The 23,247-nt window shown below is 37.6% G+C and overlaps 1 protein-coding gene across 2 annotated transcripts in view; it reads right to left on the bottom strand.

Annotated features, from left to right (window-relative positions):
* Positions 1 to 23,247, bottom strand: part of LOC140238356 (alpha-mannosidase 2x-like) — a 158,656-nt gene that overhangs the window by 111,292 nt on the left and 24,117 nt on the right. For both annotated transcript variants that reach the window (XM_072318289.1, XM_072318290.1), the window contains exons 3-6: positions 21,096 to 21,240; positions 9,231 to 9,402; positions 3,988 to 4,118; positions 3,336 to 3,509 (exon numbers count right to left, since the gene is read on the bottom strand). In XM_072318289.1, coding sequence (XP_072174390.1) covers positions 3,336 to 3,509; positions 3,988 to 4,118; positions 9,231 to 9,402; positions 21,096 to 21,240 — 622 coding nt within the window. The remainder of the gene's footprint in view (positions 1 to 3,335; positions 3,510 to 3,987; positions 4,119 to 9,230; positions 9,403 to 21,095; positions 21,241 to 23,247) is intronic.

Raw genomic sequence — 23,247 nt, 5'->3', positions numbered from 1 at the left:
TGAAAAAGTCTGAAAAACTCTTTCAAAGTCGCCATTTGCTTGTGCAAATTAAAATTTAGTAGCACTACTGTCTATTGTTCTAACTCAGTCATGCACGAATTTTGAACAATGAGTTGTGCATCAAATGAAAGAAGAGAAGTGTATCTTTCAATTCATGTATATCTCATATAGCAAATATATGATTATGATAGCAAAGAATTGCAATGAAACTCGGTTTCGTTTTTTCTGGGACACGCTGTATATATATCAGATGTGAAACAAGGGTCCTTAGGCCATAAAATACCAAATATGAGTTTTCACTGTCACACTGTAGAAAGGACTCTGATGTATATACAGACATGCAAATCGTTTTCTGAAATTCCTTTCCTAAATGCCCCAATTATAACATTTAAAAAAGCATGTTTTGTCCACATCCTGCCACTTTTTGATGCATCTATGCATGTGTGCACAGTAATAGCTAGCTGATTTTTTTATTGCGCGTATTGCTTTGTCAAACTTCCGTGCCATTTTCAGGCGATTGTGCGAGACAGCGCTAAGGGCCCTTTTCTCGCGTCACGGCGCATAATATACTGTATATATTTTATATATATATATAAATATATATGGGCCGTGACGCGAGAAAAGGGCCCTCAGCGCTGCTGCGTGCAAACGCCAGAAAACGGCGCGGAAGTTTGACAAAACAATACGCGCAAAAAAAGATCAACTAGATAAATGCGCGCAAATGCATATAGACGCATCAAAAATTGACAGGATTTGGACAAAACATGCTTTTTTGAATGTCGTAAAGGGGTCATTTAGGATTGGAATTTCAGAAAAAGGTTTGCATATCTAAATAGGTCAGAGTTCCTTCTACAATGTGGAGGTGAAAACTCATTTTCGGTATTCAATGCCCTAAGGGCCCTTTTCTCGCGTCACGGCCCATATATATATATATATAAATATATATATACATATATATATGTGTGTGTGTGTGTGTGCAATACTTTGAGCATTTTGTTCAAGCATTCTCACTTGACCTATGACCATATGGCCCCAAATTCTCCCCACAGAATATTGTGCAGTAATACATGTATATATAAAGTTGAATAAAGTGTAAACATTGAATCACTTCCAAAGTGTGGAGGAAATATTGTGATTTCAGCATTTTACCTGACCTTTGATTTTGACCCCATTACAAACTAGAAATGTCTCTTTGGCGACTGGTATGCCTCCGCCATAATGCATGATTTCCCCAATAGGTCTAGATAGTACATGTGGACAATGTGTGATTACATTTTCACAAAATTGGCAAAATATTGAAATGACAAGTTTGTCACAAATGTGTTGAATGTTCACCTTCCTTGACCTAGGTTTAATTGGATGAATAGGAGATTTAAGGACTTTAACTCGACTTTGACCCATTCATACATTTAGGCATTGAGTAATTTTCAAGGTACAGGTGTGGAGAAAAAGTGCAATTTCTGAATTGAATAGTAAATTGTTACCATTTTCATCTGGCCCTTGACCCTAAAATCCATAAGATAATCACTTTCAGGTAGAACATGCATAATATGTACTATGTTTCAAGATAACTTGAGCCACTTCCGAGATATGGAGGAAAAAGTTAGTTCAGCACTTTCACATGATCTTTGACCTTTTGACCTTTGAGGCAAAAAAAGAAGAAAAAAAAAACTTTCCAGAGAATTTCTATTAGGTTACACATGTATGCATACACCAAGTGTAAAAAAAAATAACCCTGCTGGCATTGCATGATAGGAGGGAAATAGTAAAATTTTGAAGTGTTGCACTTGACCTTTGACCACTGACCTTTGACCCCATGAACCCTACATTCTCTAGATAATCACTTCCAGTCAGTATATGTATATACTATGTTCCATGAAGATACCTTGAACAATTTTCCAAGGTATGGAGAAAAAAAAAAGAAGTTTTAATATTTTTACTTGACCTTTTGACCTTTGACCCTTGACCTCATGACCCAAACTTTCACCAGATAATCTTCATTGGGTAATACATGTATACACTAAGTTTCAAGAAAATATCTTCAGGCATTCAATAGATATGGTGGAAATAGTGAAATTTTATGTATTTGACCCTGACCTTTTGACCTTTGACCTTTGACCTCATGACCCAAACTTTCACCAGAGAATCTTAATTGGGTAATACATGTATACACTAAGTTTCATGAAAATATCTTTAGGCATTCAATAGATATGGTGGAAATAGTGAAATTTTATGTATTTGACCTTGACCTTTTGACCTTTGACCTTGAGCATGTGCACCCAAAAGTTAATAGGCACAACTTCACCCCCTAATACACATACATGCCAAGTTTCATTAGGATACCTCAACAGGTTTTGATAGTTACCTTGTCCACAAAATTCATTACGGACGGACGGAAGGACGGACGGACGGACGGACAACCCGAAAACATAATGCCTCCGGCACCACTTCGTGGCGGAGGCATAAAAAACTTCACAATAACTGTCAGGCAATACATGTACAGTGTACATGCACTAAGGTTTCATGAAGATACACTGTACCTCAAGCCATTTTCAAGATCCTGTAAAAGTAGAAACATTCATTGCATGAAACTTTCAAAAACCGAAGCCGCCAGTTTTTTTAACGGACTTAAACTCTTGTGACTCACTGACAATCAATGCATCGTATACAGAGATAAATATTTTCCCAAATCTTGTCTCTACTTGAAATTTGTTATAGTTTCATACATGTTGAACTAATGGCTGAAAAATTCCCCTATCTACACTTAATCTCATCCTGTAATATATGAATACAGTTCCATGAAAATACTTTCAGCCATTGCAGAAATACAAGGAAAAAAAAATGAAATTTTAGAACTGACCTTGATCTACAACTTGAGTGCACCTTCAAGTTAAAAGGTGCACCTTCATCCAATTATACATACATATGCCAACTTTATTTGGATAATTCAAATGGTTCCTGAGGTATATTGCTCACAAAATATAATGCCTCTAGCATTACCTCCTAGCAGAGGCATAAAAAAGTGATGAATTTTGTGAGGAAGAGAAAAACCTAGCAATATAATGGCAATCGAGCATTTAGATGCAATTGAAATTCTGTCACACTGTTCGTGCAAACAAAGTGTAGACTTGGGTTGGGATTGAATTTCAGTATTAACCCTTTATGACAGTCAAAGGTACATGCGTATGATAGAGATTTCACTGAAACAGCAGACTTGACAAGGAAGTCAACTGTACATTGTTCATTTGAAAAGTATCACATCTGACACCATTTCAAATCTGTAATCAAGAACTTTAAAAAATGATTACAAACCCAAATATCAGGTCAATACTTACCCCATGACTGTCTCCACATGAATTCAAGTTGCCTTTCTCTAGCAAAATGCTTCTTGATTGCATAGTGAATGCGTTGGATTACCATAGCCTCAAACCCCATCCTCTGCAGCAGATACGACATGGTTGCAGACTGGCCAAATGGGTCAATAGCCCATCCTGCTTTGGGTTTTACCCCTGAACATTGAGAGGTAAATAGGGAGACTTAAAGTAACCAGAAAGCTATAAAGAAGCTTCAATTCTTTCAATGTTTCATTTTTCTTTGGTATCATTCTGCTTCCAAAAGCTTTAAAACTTATAGTTCAGCAAATATCAACAAAATGACACTGTCTAGCTCATTAAAGGTAAATGTTTTTTTAGCCATAAAAAAACAACAAATGCATGATCTTATTATTTTAATCTTATAATGACTCAGTGGGTTATGTCTTGAAAAAGTGCCATCAGAAATCTTCAGAAATACTCAACACATCCCTGCAGTTTATCCTTTTTCTGTAACTTGATGTTGATTTTCCTCCACTTTCAGATGAATGTGAACTCCTTATGAGCCAGCACTTCAGTGAGCTTCATGTCATACTTTTATTTCTACTCAAAGGCTTCCTTAAAACCATCTTACTTTAAGAAAAAAGATTGATAAAAAGATAAGTGTTTTCTCTACCTGGGATGAAGGCATCCATCCATTCATGCCCTTCCACAAGTTGGTCCACCATAGCATAGTAGCGTGTGTTGGCTTCATCATTCATTACCCAACCTCCAGTTACAATTTCAAGGCGACCGCTCTCTATCAACCTTCATGTTAATAGGAAATTAACAAGTTAGCGAGTCTGTTCAGTCAGTGTATGGACAAATATTTCATATCAGTGCGCCTGAAAAAATAGTCAATGGAACAGATAATTCAAGAGCTAAGTTATTTGAAAACTTGTTCACAAGCAATTGATGTCATATCTATGTTGTAATAACATATTATATGCAAAAAAATGTGGATTCAGATCAGGGTATTCAACATATACAGAATTATGTGACTTTTGTGACAGAGTTGCAAATGCAGTTGAGAGAAGGGCTTTTGATTGTACCAGCCACAACATAGTTTCAGACAAATTAGAGTATAGTGAGGTGCCCGCACCTCGCCAGGGGCCCGAATACCGCCACCCGGCTTGAAATTGTTACTGACGCACTGAACACAAAATTATGCCCAGGACTGTGTTCAGTATCCCTTGAAAAACTTGAAACTTGGCAGGGTTACCACAAACAAGGAAAGTGTGGTGAAAAACGAGCAGTTTTTCGCGAAAATTTGAAATCTATATTAGGAATATGTGTTATAAGTATAATCACAGTCACCCGCACGCATCTTACGTGCTTGTCTATGGGAGCATCACGGTCACCCGCACACGTCTTTTACGTGCTTTGTCTATGGGAGTGCGGGTGGCGAGTTGCGGGCCTCTTCCTTATTGCGCAACTTTTTCGCATCGTTCACGTTTGAGGATGATAGCTTCCAATTTCCGGTATCGAACAGTAAATATGTGGTTCCATTGGAATCTTCAGCATTTTTCCAGTATGTAAGTGGGATTCCATAGAATTTCAGTGATGAAATGTGATTTAAATATGCATAAACATTAACTATGGCGAGGTGCGGGTCACCCAAGTATACTACGGCATCGGAGAGATAACCTTAGACTGGTTCAAGAGCTTCAGAATCGTGTACAGTATGTTTGTGTTAATGGACTTTCCTCTCCTATACAGTCTATAAATGTTGGTGTACCACAGGGATCTGTTTTAGACCCTTTGCTTTTTATATTGTATATTAATGATTTGCAATGTGTAAGTTTTTTGTTTTGTTTTTTTGAAGCCATTTTATATGATGATGATAGCAATTTATTCATTTCTGGTAAAAATTTCAGGAACACATGTGCAATATCAAACACTGAATTGAATAAAGTAAACCAACGGTTTTTAGCTAACGAGCTGAAATTGAATATAGATAAGATTGCATGTATGATTTTTAGAACCAAAAGTAAAATAATTGATATGGAAAATGTAAATATAAGTATTGCCGGCACTAGTATTCCCATTGTAAACTCAGCCAGATTCCTAGGAATAATACTGGATGATCACTTGACTTGGAAGAATCACATAGATGAAGTCTTCTGTAAGATATCTAGAGCTGTTGGTGCAATCAAGAGAACAAGGGCAATAGTCCCTTTTTTATATTCTTCTAAATTTGTATTATACTATGATTTTTTCCCCATATTTTGTATCATAACAGTATTTGGGGAAATTGTGCCAATTATTTACTTGAACATATTCATGTCCTTCAAAAACGTGCAATCAGAATTATCACAAAATCTCAACCCGTTACTCATCCACAGCCCATATTTAAAAAGTTTAGGTTACTGACAGTGTGTGATATTAACAAATTTGCTGACCGCAATTTTATGTACCCATATCTTAAAGGTAGGGAATCCCATTTGCATGCCTTAAATGAAGAGTTGTATAAATACAGTGGTATGTTGAAGAGAGTATCATTTTAGAAACTCCCATAAAGTATTGAAAGTGGAAGGTAACATTTAGTACATTTTCATTGACCATTAGATTTTGAATTGAATTTTTTTTTCGGGGCTCACCGTAAATTCCAGTACATTACTAGGCTACCTTTGCAGACCCATGCACTGCATGTGTGTCCATCATGTATATTTTGTGAAGAAAGTTCATCAAAACTTACAAACATTTCTATATACATTCTTGCCACACACTCTATATGTTATTACATCAGCTCTTATACTTTTAGATTTGTGTTTATAGATAAAAGATACAGAAGACTGCAACAAAAAGGCTTAAGTGTGGCTGACACACAAAACCACTGAGTAGTTGAGTTTTGTGCATTATTCAAATTGTAGATAACTGTTGACTTCCAAATTTCTCAGCAGGGGCCTAAACAAGTCCCCTGAGGTTCATATTTAATGTTTTGCTGCATTTTGGGAGCTCTGTAAAAGGTATCCCCTACCTTTAATAAAATCTTGCCCAAATTTCTTGGCAACCAGTTAACTCTTACTCAGGTTAGAAATACATATAATACTAGGCAATTTCACAATTTGTATACTCCAAATTATAGATATAATCACTCCAGACAAACTATATTTTATACTGGTCCATTTTCATAGAATGCTTCGCCATATGACTTAAAATGTATCAACACTCAGAATTTATTCAAGAAAACATAAAAAACATCTATTAAGTCAATACTTTTTCTGCTTTATATGATTTTTAATCAAATTATTACCTCCTATAAGGATTAACACACTATGCTAATGTGCCTTGTTGTTTGCCTCTTGTCAGTTTTGTACTTTGTAGTGTCTTCTGTTTATTTTCTTTAATATGATGTATGTTTTGTCTTGTCCATGGAGAGTTGAATATATTTCTTGGGGATTAACCTCTAAAGACTGGTCTCAGCCTATGTTGATTTCTCCACTTTTCTTGATATATAAAAGCCTATGTTTTGTATATTTTCCATTTGCCTTTATGATTTATGCTGTGATGTACATTGTAATTGTCTTTTTAATCAGATTTGTGGAAATGAATAGAGAATTGAGTTGAATGAAAAAAAAGTTTTAGTTCTTGGACTTGATATCTATCAGAGTTGTAAATTTACCCTCAATCTATTGAAATTTATGCTAGATTTTTCTTGAAATCAAGTGTAAGTCTCTTTATGAAACAGACTTACACTCAAAATTGAAGTTACGCTCAATTCGAGTTACACTCAATGAATTGTGTACAAGATCAATTGCAACCCTTTATGAAACAGGGTCCTGTAATTCTAGTGCTCACCTAAGCACGCGCTGTACTTTCCCTTTTCATGGCATTCCACCTATTAATGAAGGACAAATTACAACTGTCTTTCAAACATCTTTAGGACTGTGGAATGTCACAGGCCACATGGGCAACACCCTTCTAATTTTGGATATTGGGATTAATGACAAAGCAATGGCACAGGATTTTTTATTTAACAGCCCCACCTTCACAAAAGAAAAAAGAATTAACACTTAATTTTTTTTTCTAACTTGAACATAATACAAAAGCTTCAACATTTTTGAAATATTTGGTCAAGAAGAATCATAAATATAAATCATTGAAAAGCCTCTGTTTCTTAGCAAAAGCCAAACATTTCAGAGAAACTCAAAATCAAACCCCCCTCCCTCCACTACAGGTTAATCTCTAGTTTTCCACATCTAAATCTGCATAAAGTGAACCATTTGGGTAAAACTCAGTTTAATCAAATACTTCTGAAGAACAGCCTCCTCCTTTAATATTCAATTTAAAGTGCAGAGGTGATTTATATGGACTCTTCATTCCAATTCCTCTGGCGCACTCTGGAGACACAACCACCGTTTGTACAAAGGATTCCCTCCCCTACTTATGAATCCTCCCAAGTTTGGTCAAAATCCTTCCCCCAGTTTTCAATTAAAGCCACGTCTTAACAGACCATAAAATGCAGGGTAGCCTTGGGGTAGACTCTGGCAAAGATTGTTCCCAGGGGAAGATTGTGTCTGTTAAGACGCAATACAGCAGACAGCCTCGGGTAGCCTCGGGCGAAATCTCACACCAGGCCACCCCGCGAGGGTGTCTGTTAAGATGCTCGCAGGATGAATCTTCCCCGGAGGCGTCATCTGACCAGCGCTACAGTCAGGTGGCTAGTGCTGCAGGTGTCACATAAATCGTGTGGTTGCACAATGATACTAGTATCTCATGCGACGAGTTCAGTGTATGTTGCTGATTTTAATACTTTGGTTCATGTTTCCTTTATTTGCTATCAAAATAATCACACATTAAAGAAATGAAAAAAAAAATATTTACCAAGCAAAAGTATGTGGTAAAAAAAATTTGTGTGCATGACAATGCATGGATTTTTCTTTAAAAATAATCTTTAATGTGGTATATAGTACATTGATTTTCATCAAAATCTTCTATGAAAATGATGAACTAGAAAAAGTACTTAATACTTTCTTTTTTTTTTAAATTTTACTGAGTGTATCAATATAATGTAACTAGCAGCACCCATGGAAATCCATGGGTCTGAAGGCCTCGTATTTTGCCATTCATATTCCTTTTCCAGTGTTTTTTTTTTTCACTAAAAATAAAGAACTTTAATATTTTCTCATTCCTTTGTACCTCTTCTACCCATGACCATCCCCTGAAGCCCCAGTCCATGGATTGGGACCTCACTGCCACCTGCTTTCATCACAGAACTTGGGTTTCAAGAGGTTAGCAGCATCCATGGAATTCAAAGGGTTGTTTTCTTTCCCCTCCCCTCAAGTTACAGACACTTTTGATCTCCTCCTATGCAGTTCGCACACAGCCTCTTCACCCTTTTATAAATAAGGAGTCCCCTCTGACCAGCATACTCTCTCTCTCTCTCACACACACACCTTTTCAGCTCATTAAAAAGATGCAAATGGCCTATATTTAATTATCAATTCTTCCCCCAAGTTTTCATTTGAAAACTAAAAAAAAAAAAAGAATTATATTCTTTTCCTCCCATCTGTGCCCCTTTCATCCAATGACAATCCCAGTGGGGGTATTACTGTATTGTTCCTGAGAGTTGGTACACTTTGTTTGACTGATTATTCAGCTACACTTCAAGTGAAGCAGAATTAATGCAACCTTTTATATTTCTTTTTCAGATAAAGATCACAGACACAACTCTGTATCTGGTGTGCAATAGACAACTAGAGATTTTTTTTTTTTGTGTGTGTGTGTGTGTATTTCTTACGATAAAAGTGACGTGATGTATTGAAATGCTAATATTTTAGTACACCAAAGTAGCAAACAATTTTATTTATGTCACTTTTATTTGCTTGACATTGACTGTAATACCATCCCTTTGCTTGCCATGATGTTGTGTCTCACCTTTTCATCACCTGTCTCTTGCTATAGTCAGCCTTCTCCCACCACATGGAGAAGTAGGAGATCTCGGCCCATATAAACTTCATTCGTGGATACTGCTGCATCTTCACAACAACATTGTCAAGTATCTTTGAGGTCTGGTCTGTGAAGTATCGTGTCAGTGTTTTAATCCAACCTTCAATGCAGATATACAAAATGTGAGATACTGCCATTGATGTAACTCGATATCATACTCAAAAACTGAATACATAGCAATGATCATTTAAAGACTCAATAGCAAAATTTCACTTAGACAAATCCAAGATAAGGTCCCTCAAAAGTCAAAATTTCATCTTTGCTCAATATTGACATGTTTGGTATCATTTTGAAGCTTAAGAGGTGAAGTTTCAGATTCCATGAAGGAAAAAATAGTATAATGCAAATTTCATGGGCGTAATTTGCATGAATGTGAAATATAGTGTTACGCATGGGACATTTATTTAAAAACCATATCTATTGAAAGGAAAACAAATCAATCCTCTGGAATGTCCAAGTTGTTTATTGGTCGATGGAGGTGCACACTGACTTTGTTTTTCTGTATTCATTTTTTTTTTATTCATACACTGTATCTTTTGTTTGAATTAAGGTTTTAAATATTTTTTGTATCTTTGTATTATTTTGGACTAAATCTCAATTTTCCAGTTAACTGTGCACTTGAAAACATCTGCATCAACCCGTTGAAGGACGAGTCCTGAGTATACTCGGGCGAGCGTCTATGGGAAATGCGTGTTGTAGCAAAATCAAACTGTCCTCAACGGGTTGAGTGCCTAGCAAATGTATTGTATTATTATATTATTATTGTTATAAGTGGGTCATCACATAGTTTGACTTGGTATAAAAATTTAGGGATTATGAAATTATTTATGCAAATTAGGTCACGTCCTATCACGAGACGTCCCATACATAACAAGTTGAGGACATTTCTTAATCTTTTTTTAAATTCTAAAATTACTAAAGTTATTGGAATGCTACTTTGGGATATTCTAAATTATTGTTTAAAGAAGTTAGATATCATAGAAAAGAGAAAAAAATGCCATTGACATTTTGCCCTGCCTATGTCCCCCTTCCCCATGCCATTTGCCCTCAGTCTTGACGCCCGTTGAAAAAAAAAATACATGAGCCCTATCTGGCCCCAACGCACACACATCTTTTCTCTTCATGAAAAAGCTGAAAAGTGGCGTATGTCATGAATAATATTCATTTTACCACGTCATTTAAAAAAAAAAAGACACACTACAATAATATGTTTACATATCCTCGCCCGTTTATCTGCTTCAGACTGTACATTTATCATTCTTATCATTATTATCATTATTATATGAATATTATTATTGTATCATCATTTAATAAATATTATTATGGGAGGGGAGATGATATAGTCATTTCAGGTTTAATAAGTAGGTATCCGTGGGTATCCATGGGCCTCAGGGCGTCATATTTTTTCTTTAATATTTCTTTTCCCACGTTATGGGAAAAAGAAGAATATTCTTGTCTTCATTTGCTCCCTCTTTTTTATCTTTATCACCAAAACTTGGTTTGACGGACTATAGAACCACCCATTTAATTTCCACTTGTAACTTCAAAAATAGGCGGTCGGCAAAGCGAGGTTTTCCCCTATGTCCGCACGAGTCTTATGGACATTCACGTTTACAACAGCTATGCAATAAACGAATGGACAGCGGCCGACGCGTGTAATCTGAAATGGAAGGGCACGATCGGCAAGGATAAAAATTTAAGTGGATATTTAGCCGTCCTAAACAGTCTGACTACAATGATACCCGACGTGACAGCAAACTAAATGACGTACCTGAGCTGCATAGTATTCTGTAGTTGTGCAAAATACAATAAAATAACAGCATTCGCTGTTTTCATTTTGACACGCCAATGGCGAACTGTACGTAAATGCCCTTGTATGACGGAGCCGTGTATTACCATATAAGAGCCCATATCACGTGCACGCAGATAGTGTGTTTCGTGTAACCATCGTCAATACATACACAGGCACAGGCCTGTAATCTGATATGGAAAGGCACGATCGGCAAGGACAAAATTTAAGTGGATATTTAGCCGTCGACATCACTGCTAAACGGTCTGAGTACAATGATACCCGACTTGAGAGTAAACTGAATGATGTAGCTGAGCTGCAGAGGATCCTGCAGTTTTGGAAATAAAATACGGCATTCGTAGCTTCCTGTGTACCGAGAACGCATCATGATATGCAATGCAACACAGCGACACGCTCAATGCATACACATATCTCTCTGTGATATATTGCCCGTACCCGGTACCCATAGTGCGTGTATCATGTCTCCGCGAACGATCAGCTGGGCGAGTGAGAATGCCCACTGTGCTACCACAGATTGTATAGAGTTCTGTGTGTGCGACCCGAGCCTGCGAGCTGGCGCGAGCTGTATATAACCCGTATACATCGTGTGCGCGTGTGTGTGTCCAAGAACGATGATAGAGCTTTCGCCACTGAAGCGGGAGTCCAGCGCGCAAACGCTGCATGTTGTTGTTTGTCTTTGTTTTTTGTACCACTCTCGACGTCGACATGGAGGAGGAGCGCGGACGACATCCGAACGGGAAATAGAAGAGACCCTCCCACTGCCGACGGCATTGGTCTCGAAGGCCCGGAGCCGGTGGCTTCGGAGGAGATAGCCGCACAAAAAAACGCGTGCAAAACCTATGGCGGACCCCCCGCGTCGCCTTAGACCATTACTATAATAATATTGGAAAATTCTTCATGAAAAGTACACATTCCCTGGACTTGTTACTGACATACATGTATGTTAAGGGTAATGTTATTCTCCCTGCTCTTTGACAGAGATACAATGTTGTAAGTAAGTGCTCTTTGATCACTTCGCTAAAAAAAAGGTACAAAAATTTATTAATGAGCAATGAATGTCATGTGTGTGGTATGTCCATGGCGAGACTGAGTGGTGCAGCCACGAGAAATTTTGAAAACTGGAGTTTGTTCCTGCCACCTCGCGACGTAGGCGAATATTAATTACTCATGGTTTCATGAGTCCAACCACAGTTGGTATGCTAATGATGGCTTGTCAATGCTAACAATGCAGGCAGCTCCCGCAGGCAGGCAGTGCATGGTTGGATATGGATGAGCAAGCCTGTGATATGCATTCTTATGCATATTAGAAGTGAGGTCATTGCGGGCACTATGGTCGCTGAATGGCCGCTACCTTTCTGGATGTAGAATCGACAAGAAACAAGGTTCAAAATAAGAAATTCATGTCAGGTTCCAAAAGGCCTTGTGGCTGCACCTCTTGGTCTCTCATTCACCCCATTCTCTCGCAGAAGCCGTAGTCTCTTTTTCAGCCACGAGGCCTTGCCAAAAGGTTAGTTGTACCAGGACAGTACATTCCAAGAAGTGGAAGAATTATTGAAAATTTTTCCTTCAGGTAATATTGGTGGTGAATTTCATTATTAGTTTATTTCAATGGCTGCTTTTTGAAAATTTTCACAGGCATCTAAACAAGCGCTGACGAAATATTTTGGAAATGCCCAAACGTACTTAATATGAATTCTCTTTTCAATGACTTACCGGTACATGAGGCCCTATACTACTAAAAAGACATTGGTGAAGAAAGTGAAAGCATGTACAGTCAACCTCACTTAAGTCGACATAATCGGGACTGAGCAAAACACGTCGACTTACGTGATTGTCGACTTACGCGTAAGTTCACATTTTGTCGACTTATAAATGAAAACTAACTTCCACTGTACAGAGTAAGATTTGGATCATGATGCGGATCGCTACCCAAATCTTACTCCTTTTGCCGCCAAAACATGCCTACTGACATCAGCAACAATACCCGCGGGTCTAGCGCTCACCTGAGTATCACAAGTTCACCTTTCACGCAGTCACTAATCTAAATTATTCACAGCTCTACTAAAATTTGACCAGGCATTCTCAAGTAGAAGATGAAAATGTACAATAAGGACCAAAATTTTTTAAGATTCCTTAACTTGGGGGGATTGGGCCCCACTGGGGCCTTCTGGGTGGAGCATGGTGCCCATTTTGATAAATTGAGATCCTAACCCCCTAGGGATGCTACCTGCCAAGTTTGACGAAAATCCATCATGAGGTTTTCAGGAAGAAGATGAAAATGTACAATTCAGGCCCCCATTTGGACTTTCCCAGCCCCCCCCCCCCCCCCTGCCCCCAAGAGGGGCACCCCTGGATCTGCTATGAACAAACTTGAAACTACAGTCATTAATGTACTAACTCATTATCTTAGCTCTATAACTTCTGATTCTAGAGAAGATTTTTAAAGATTCCTTCATTCTGGGGGTTTGGGCCCCCCTGGGGGCCCCCTGGGTGGGGCATGGTGCCCATTTTAACAAATTGAGATCCTAACCCCCTAGGGATGCTACCTGCCAAGTTTGGTGAAAATGGGTCATGGGGTTCTCAAGAAGAAGATGAAAATGTACAATTTAGGCCCCATTAGGACCCCTCCCCACCCCCCTCCCCTGGGTCCCAAGGGGGGCACCCCTGATTTTGCCATGAACAAACTTGAAACTACAGTCATCAATGTACTAACTCATAGTATTAACTTAGCTCTATCTCTTCTGGTTCTAGAGTAGAAGATTTTTACAGATTCCTTAATTTTGGGGGGTTTGGGCCCCCTGGGGGCCCCCTGGGTGGGGCATGGTGCCCATTTTAAAGGTACTAGCCCACATTTGCAAACCCACGAAAATCAAAACTGCATAAAACAGGTCCAATATGACTTCAAGTACAAGTTATAACAGTAACATACCTCACCTGTCGCTCTTTGTCTATACCATTCGATAAAAGAGAGAAAATCATTGTTTTAAAATTAATTTTCAAACCGGGTCAACCCGACCCAAAATCGAATTACGAGCGCGGGCTATAGCTACGTACATTGTACATGTAACACGTACGCGGACTGGAGCTAGCGAGCATTATACGCATGCATACGGATTACGGTGCATTTTCATTTATGTATGTAAGTAATGGACTAATTGGAATGAAATTTTGCACAGGTGTTACTGCAATCATACCCAAACTCCATGCTAACTATGAGACCAATTGCTGCAGGTTTACAAATGTGGGCTAATACCTTTCATTAATAAATTGAGTTCCTAACCCCCTAGGGATGCTACCTGCCAAGTTTGATGAGAATCGGTTTTGGGGTTTTCAAGAAGAAGATGAAAATGTAAAAAGTTTACGCATGACGCACGCCGGACGAAGGGCGATCGCAATAGCTCACTTGAGCCTTTGGCTCAGGTGAGCTAATAAAAAGAAGAAAAAAAGTTTGTTCATCCGAAAACGACATCTTTCGGACTACTAACCTTCGTAAAAACAAACCTCTTTCCATTGTTGGACTAATTTAACTTTGGACTGAGATTTAAACCTTCGGCATAGTGAACTTTAACAATAATTTGTTATCATTTTTTCATTGACATTTCGTGGAGCAGCATGCATTTTGGTAGTTTGAAATGTGTAAATGTTGCGATGTCTTTCCCCTGCAAGTGCAGACTACTAGTAAGTTCGGTCATGGCAAAAGTTCTGTTACAAAATAAAAAATAATGCGAGTCTTTTCAACAATAACGCACTTCCGTAAATTTTTATGCGTTTAAACGCAGTTTCTAGTTTCGGACAAAAACCGCAAGTCTTTTCTGCAATGCTCTTGAGTTTTAAATACAGCGCTGCTTGTGATTTGATGGACTTGCATTTGATTTTAACTTTGTGTTTAAATGCAATTGAGTTTAAATTTCATACAATTTTCTAGTTTCGTATGATTATCAAACGCAAGTCTTTTCAGTGTTCCGTGTGATTTGATGGACTTGTATTTGATTTTCAGAGTTGCGTTTAATTTACAATTTTGCTAACGAAATAAAAAATAATGCAAGTCTTTTCAACAATAACACATTTACGTAGATGTTTAGAGATGCGTTTAAATGCAGTTTCTTTTAATTTCGTACAAAAACTGCAAGTCTTCTCTGCAACGCCCTTGCGTTTAAATACAGCGTTGCTGATTTGATGGACTTGCATTTGATTTTTAGAGTTGCGTTTAAACGCATTTGAGTTTAAATTTCATACAATTTTCTAGTTTAGTATGATTATCAAACGCAAGTCTTTTCAGCGTTCCGTGTGATTTAATGAACTTGCATTCGATTTTCAGAATTGCGTTTAATTTTTAATTTTGCTTACAAAATAAAAAATAATGCAAGTCTTTTAAACAATAACACACTTCTGGAGATGTTTAGAGATGCGTTTAAACACAGTTTCTTATAGTTTCATACAAAAACAGCAGGTCTTCTCTGCAACGCTCTTGCGTTTGAATACAGCGTTATGTGTGATTTGATGTACTTGCATTTGATTTTTAGAGTTGCCTTTAAACGCAACTGAGTTAAAAAAAGTCCCCTACAATTTTCTAGTTTCGTATGATTATCAAATGCAAGTCTTTCAGCGTTCAGTGTGATTTGATGGACTTGCACTTGATTTTTAGAGTTCCATTTAAACGCAATTGAATTTAAGTTTCCTACAATTTTCTAGTTTCGTATGATTATCAAACGCAAGTCTTTTCAGCATTCTGTGTGATTGGATGGACTTGCATTTGATTTTCAGAGTTGCGTTGAATTTCTAATTTTGCTTACGAAATAAAAAAAGTAATGCAAGTCTTTCCAACAATAACGCACTTCCGTAGATGTATAGAGATGCTTTTAAATGCAGTTTCTAGTTTCTACTAAGTTTGATTACAGCAAAAGTTCCGTTTGATATTTTCATTTTGCATACGAAATATAAAAAAAAAATGCAAGTCTTTTCAACAACGGACTTGCGTTGATTTGTAGAGGTGTTTACACCCAGTTTCTAGTTTCGTAGGGAAAAAAAAACGCTAGTCTTTTCTGCAACGCTCTTGTGTTTAAATACATTGTTGCGTGTGATTTGATGGACTTGCATTTGATTTTTAGAGTTGCGTTTAAATGCAATTGAGTTTCGGGTTCGTATAATTATTTTCTAGTTTCATATGATTATCAAATGCAAGTCTTTTCAGCAACGCACTTGCGTTTAAATGCCAAAGTTACGTGTGATTTGATACACCTGCATTTGATTTTTTGAGTTGCATTATTAGTTGCATTTTAATAAATTTTGTAGAAAGGGCCCAGATTTTTTATACAGCTTCGAAATAATTAAAGTTAGAATATTCGGATTTACAAAAACACCTACAGTATTTCATGTTCGGATAATGAATACCTACTGGGACATATAAGTGTACAAAATTTGTGCGTTTTGAGAATAACGAGAGGGAGAAATGGGGTAAAGTGAACTGCCTTCGGTACTATATGTAATACTCCAGTGTAAATGAGTGTATGCCCTTTCTATATTCTGGCATTCAAGACAATGGACGCATGGCGCAAACGCTACCGCGCCGTATACTAGCGAATTACCGAGTAGAAATGCAGCGAATCGGAGCTGGAACACAATTCTTTTTCAGAGAATGGCGCTAAGATTTTGAGCGAAAAATTATGTTGACTTAGACGAGGGAATAAACACATATTTCAGCTCAGTTGGCACTGAAAAATCAGGTCGACTTACGCGAGTTGTCGACATATAAATGTCGACTAAGACGAGGAAATTTTCAAGGAATAACAAAGGCAACAATCAGGACTTTTTTATTGTGTTGACTTAAGTGAGTTGTCGACTTATGCGATGTTGACTTAAGCGAGGTTTACTGTATTTAAGACATTGCTTTACATTTTAAGAGATGAATAATCATAAATGGTGCCATAAACACAACTAACTGACTTTTACTCTTTTTTATACATTAATGTAGACATGGCAGTTCAATATAATTGGACAATCGATGCAAAAGTTATGAATTTTTAAAACTTTTGTGTTGGAACCGCTGGATAAGGAGACTACTAAGGCTCGTGATGTCATATGAGTACAACAGTATAAAGAAAATGTAAAGAAATTTCAACATGTTTTCACTTTTTTCGCATAATAAAAGAGCACTTGACTTGCCTCTTTCTGAAGGCAATGGGAATAATATTACCCATAGCATATGTCAGTAACGAGTCAAGGGAATGTGTACTTTTTTCAAAAGATGAAATTTTGTGAAATTCTCTTTATATTTTCCTTTATTGTTGTACGCATGTGACATCATACACTGCAGTAGTCTTCTCATCCAGCGGTGACTGCACAAAAACTTCAAAAATTCTTAACTTCTGAACGGATTGTCCGATTTTCCTCAAACTTTCAATGATGTGTTCTACTAATATTGCTACAGTCTCTCAATCCTTATGTTAATGAAAATGAACTTGTCCTTTAAGTGCAAGAAAACTTGATGTAACAATTTTTTTAACATGTTATTTCCACCACTTAATTGGAATAATAAACCACTTTATCGGGACAAATCCCGGCTGAAACACTTCAATTGCCAGTTATTAATGTTTAGAAATAATAAGTAAATCCTTAAAAATCATAGCAAGGACTTCATTTCCCTTACAGAAGGATTATTTTCTAACCAATTTCAGATACATCACGCCAACTGTACAGTCCCTTCAGTGAGATATAGAGAGTCACATTCCCCATATGTGGCCCACACCCTCCCTAGTTTGCGCAGTGTGCTTGTGTGTGTGTGTGTGTGGCAGACATTGAAGAAGGAGGCACTAATATGACAAAAATGTGTTTGTCACACACGCACAATCAGGGTGTTCCTGTAATGTGCATGTTGTTAGAAATTTGCTGCTGCCTCTTTCTCTGCATAGAGTCTCAGGCATCACGATTTGATTATGTTCCGTGAACTCTCATAAAATGGTTATTTTGTGGATCACCGCTTAAGGACGTTCCTCAGCTAAAGTGAAGTCCATGTCATTTTCTTCAAACTTTCCATACTGTAACTTTGACCCATCCGAAGCCCAAATATGTAAATAAAACCACAGGTTCATGTGCTTGTTTTTCTTCTTTGGGATTTTGAAGAATATGACAATCTGCTGTCCAGTATCAAAATGATAGTGTTAAAGGATCAAGACCATGATTGGCAACACAATCTGCAATGACAAACTTAAATCCCCACAATTCTTTCAAAATCCATGTTATTTTCTCCAAATTTGCAAGAACTGCAGAGAACGGTACCCAAAATGAGGAAAAGGTTTTAAACTTAGGGTTTACACTCTCATTCTTGAGCAAGCAGAGCCCTCACGCGGTAGAAGTCACCGAAATCTCTCAAATCCTTGTCAGGGACGTTTTCTGTTAGGGGTGAGCTAAAGGACAAGGTTAATAAAACTTATGCTGTACATTCAAAACCCATGTCATTTTCACAAAACTTCACCAAATTGTAGAAGGCGGCCTACTAACTCCTGAAAAACAATAAAAAGTAGGGGTTCATGTGCTTGTTTTTGTGCTAGCAGCGCCCCATGCGACATATATCATCGTAAGACCCCAAAATCTGGTTAGAAACCTATGCAGGGATGCCCTGACAGGGTGGGTTCATGAATCTCATGCTGTACATTCAAAACCCATGTCATTTTCACGAAACTTGATCAAATTGTAGCAGAAGGCTTACTAATTTCAGAAAAACAACAAAAAGTAGGGGTTCATGTGCCTGTTTTTGTGCTAGCAGCGCCCCCATGCGACATATATCATCGTAAGATCCCAAAATCTGGTTAGGAACCTATGCAGGGATGCCCTGACAGGGTGGGTTCATGAATCTCATGCTGTACATTCAAAACCATGTCATTTTCACGAAACTTGACCAAATTGTAGAAGAAGGCTTACTAATTTCTGAAAAACAATAAAAATTTGGGGTTCGTATGCTAGTTTTTATGCTGGCAGCACCCCCACATGATAGAAATCATCCCAGGACCCCCAAATCTGGTTATAAACCTATCGTGGGTGCCCTAGTTAGGTGGGGTTCATGATTGTTATACTGTACGTTCAAAACCCATGTTATTTTCATGAAACTTGATCAAATTGTAGAAGACGAGCTACTTAATGCAGAACAATTGTAAAAATGGGGGCTTCGTGTGCTTGCTTTTGTGCTAGCATCGCCTCCTTGCGACTGAAATCATCATAAGACCCCCAAATCTGGTCAGGAACCAATGCAGGGATACCCTGATAGGATGCATGAATCTCATGCGGCTTATTCAAAACCCCATGTTTTATTTTTTCAAAAAAACAAAAAAACAAAACAAAACAAAAACGTGTAACAATTGCAGTGATATAGGATGGAAAAATATTCAGAAAGGAAGGTCCATGTGTGTTTTTGTTATTATTTCCCTTGCACAGCCATAATGATATTACGTGGACACAAGCGTGGAAAACTCCACATTGACATGCTTGTTTGTTTGTTTGTTTGCTTGCTTGCTCTAACCATGTGCAGAAAGTGATACTGGAGGAAGAAGAATAAATATAATGAAGTGGGAGTTATGGCATTAGTCTGACGGTCATCCAAAGGAAAAAAAATATATATGATAGCGTTGATTGTAGATTGCATTTGTTGGTTGTTGCAGTGGTTGGTAAAGTGCGTGTTGTACACTATGGAGATGTACCTTGAGTTCCCCCCCCCCCCCGGAAAAAAAAAAATTTGATTCTTCTTTTGTTACACTAGATTTGGTAATCAAAAATTAATATCTGAATGGTGAAAGTGATAAATACAGTCATGTTTGGTAATACTTTCGTGACCCTGTACATGTATTTGTATTAGTAATGACAAGTTTAGATCTAATTTAGATTTAAACAGAGATACTCAGATTGCTTTAATTGTTAAACCTAAAGATGAAATGTGTGTCATATGTTTGTTGTTGTTGTTGTTGTTGTTGTTTTTAACATCTAGTCTAGTAGACTAGTAGTAGTCCACGACTAGGGCCTATAGGCCTAAAGGCCCTAGGTACCTTAGCACTCGACTTGACCATGTTGATGAACAGATAATGAACTGTATGTCACAAAACAGATCTATGGATCGTCCAAGCTTCCCGATTCCGTCGATCATTGTTGTGCTATCATGACCATATATGTGGCTCGGACCGCTGAACTTTGCTTAGTACATACAGATTGTAATGTGTACAGTCGGCACGCGAACTAAGCGAGGCCTCCCAACGCGGCCGTGGTGGGGAGCTGTCGGGTATCCGTACGTACAGTACTACAATCTAGCTCGCTCTACTAGTACTACATTGTATAGCAGCCGCTCAGCTCAGCTAGCTCAGCTCATCCACTCGTGCGTGCGCTTCTACGCTCATTGTTATGTCACTGACAAACCTGCGCAGCTAGGATGCTGTTTTATTTTTTATACTGTTTTTTTATTATGAACTTGCATACCGCAGTGGGGTGATCGATTTGATTAACTATCAAACTATCAAAAAGATGTTAAAACAAAAGTTACAACACTGGGGTTAAAACACCTTCCACCCTGTTTTATCTCAAAAGCATAAATTTGCATGTGGGGAAAGAGTTACATCCGTATAAGTGATTTCCAGAATACCATGTAATGTATAGGTTTGCACCAGAAGTTACATAAGTTACATAACCTAAGACAATGGCTTGCAGAGGTAAAGAGAGTGCAAGATAAAACACAGATATGACAAAAGTTACAACAGAGTTAAAATGGTGTTCAGAATAATGATTTGTCACAGAAGACTTAAAACGGACTCAGAATATCAACCGTTTTTAAATGCTGTGTGGTCTTTTGTCATGTATAGGTATTATTGACTACATAGAGTAACTTACTCCTGAAGAAAGGAGTGATGAATTTCAATTATAAAATAGGCACGTTAGAGGACAATATTAAACAACAAAACAAAATGTTCTCAGAACAAATTGAGCTTCAAAATAGATATTTTGTATACCTGGATCATTGTGAGAGTGAGGCACTACAAATATTCGAAGAGTTTCATCTCTCCACTGGTTGACATCATAGGAAATGTCAAAGCCTTGTTTCCATACTCCTCCACTAGGGTTATCAAACCGCAGCTTGTCATACACTTCCAGCATCTGTGATGTATGAGCAAAGAATCAAACAAGTGTTAGTACTCATACTTGGCAGTAAAGAGTTTAATGCTACATTTAGCTTGTATGGAATCCCCAAAAGAAGTAACTGCCCTGTCATAATAAAGCTTTTTAAACCAGAGTTCCCAAACAACATCTGAACAATCTTTTTATCCTGCTTGTTAGGCTGCTCCATGTTGAAGGTTGTCTGGATGTTGGTGAGGTAACTTAAAATGCTTCCCTAAGCTGCTGAGGGCAATTACCTTGACATTACTGTAACGTCCCAACAACTTTTCTGTTAACCCATTCCATTGATCAGTTATTCTAGTGCATTCATGAATGCCCCCACACAAGATATTTTTGCAAGTCAACAACGAACGGACAGGTTGGTAATCCACCCGTGCGAAAGCAGGCAAGTGGTACATCCCCTTTCTCATGGTCAACTACATGTGCCATCAAACAATGCAAAACATTGATTGAGCACAAGGTATGAATAGAGCATGTGCTGATGGGCCCACAAATTCTTCTGTTATACACAAAAGATCCACCTGAATGAGGTCAGTGATATAAAAAATCTTCGATCTCAACCTCGATTAAAATGGGGAAAAATAGATTACAGCATTTAACAGCAAAACAAGTGCACAAGTTAAATTTGAGAAAAGGCAAATAATACTGCGATAATGCAATTTTCATACAGAATAAAAACAGATTGATGGAAGAAACTCTAATCTTTCTATTAAAGCCATTTTTCTGGGCAGCATAACACAAATTTCATAAACATGAATCTAGGACATGAATACAGGCACTCCTGTTAGGGCACATTTTGGTAAATTACCAAAATGTGCAGTTACCAAAATGTGCTGTGACATGTTATGGCACATTTTGGTAAATTACCAAAATGTGCCCTGACATGTTATGGCACATTTGGTCAATTCCATGTGACTTATGGGACAAAGTGACAATTTTCGGCAATTTAAAACCAGTATTTTGAGAAAATAGTTGCATCAAATGCATTTTTCTCAGTTCATGGTTAGATCCATCATATCACAGTTTATGAAAACACCATACTTAGTTTGAAAAGTATCATTGCATTACGTACAGCAATGAAAAATTGCTGTCGTGACTTATGGGACATTTGAGGACCACCGTTTTTCACATGGGAAAGTAAGTTCTGAAACATTCTTACACATAGAGTCTCTGGAAAGATATTTTCTTTCCTGAATGTAGCAAAGGGTTGGTGCTTACCCTGAGCCAAGTGGTATGAATATCTACTCATTGGTACAGTAGCAGGATAGGGAAAACCAGTGTGACTGATGGGACACAAAAACGTGACTTATGGGACGCTATCAACTACCACATTTTGAGATTGAGAGAATAATATACTGATGCCGGAACAAGTTCTAGAACATCATAAAACCAATCTATGACCAAAGAACATTCAGAAAATAAGCCATCTGAGAATTACACAAGCTGTATTATGATCATAATAGTGTATCAGAAATGACACATAAATTCTGCAAAAATTGGCAATTTTCATGAAAAATGAAGGTTTTTCGGACATAACTCCACTCCACGTTCATCGATGTTCACTAATGAGGTATCAAAATATCCGTTGTGAAAGGCTGCTTTGAGTAAACAATACCAGATCATCTAATTATGCTTCATTAATCATCTATATTCAATAGTTTGATTTTCATAAAATGCAACCTTTCCGTGGAATTGACCATTTGGTAAATAACCAAAATGTGCTGTAACATGTTATGGCATGTTTGATAAATTTACCAAAATGTGAAGGACATTGATGGCACATTTTGGTAACTTTCTGTTCCTCTACAATCATCACAAAAACAAATTGTAAGTGCATTTGGTTTTTGTCCCCACTGAGTATGCTTGACATTAAACAAAAAATGAAGTTTGCACAACTATATCTCATAGCCATCACATGTGCCAAATTTCAAGTCAAATGCTCAAAAGCTGAGGGAGATAGCTGAATTCACAATATTGTTGCATGAT

Source organism: Diadema setosum, chromosome 14 (assembly GCF_964275005.1).
Source record: "Diadema setosum chromosome 14, eeDiaSeto1, whole genome shotgun sequence".
In the NCBI taxonomy this organism is placed as follows: domain Eukaryota; kingdom Metazoa; phylum Echinodermata; class Echinoidea; order Diadematoida; family Diadematidae; genus Diadema; species Diadema setosum.
The sequence above is the reverse complement of the archived record's forward strand: the minus strand, read 5'-3'. Positions and strand labels throughout refer to the sequence as shown.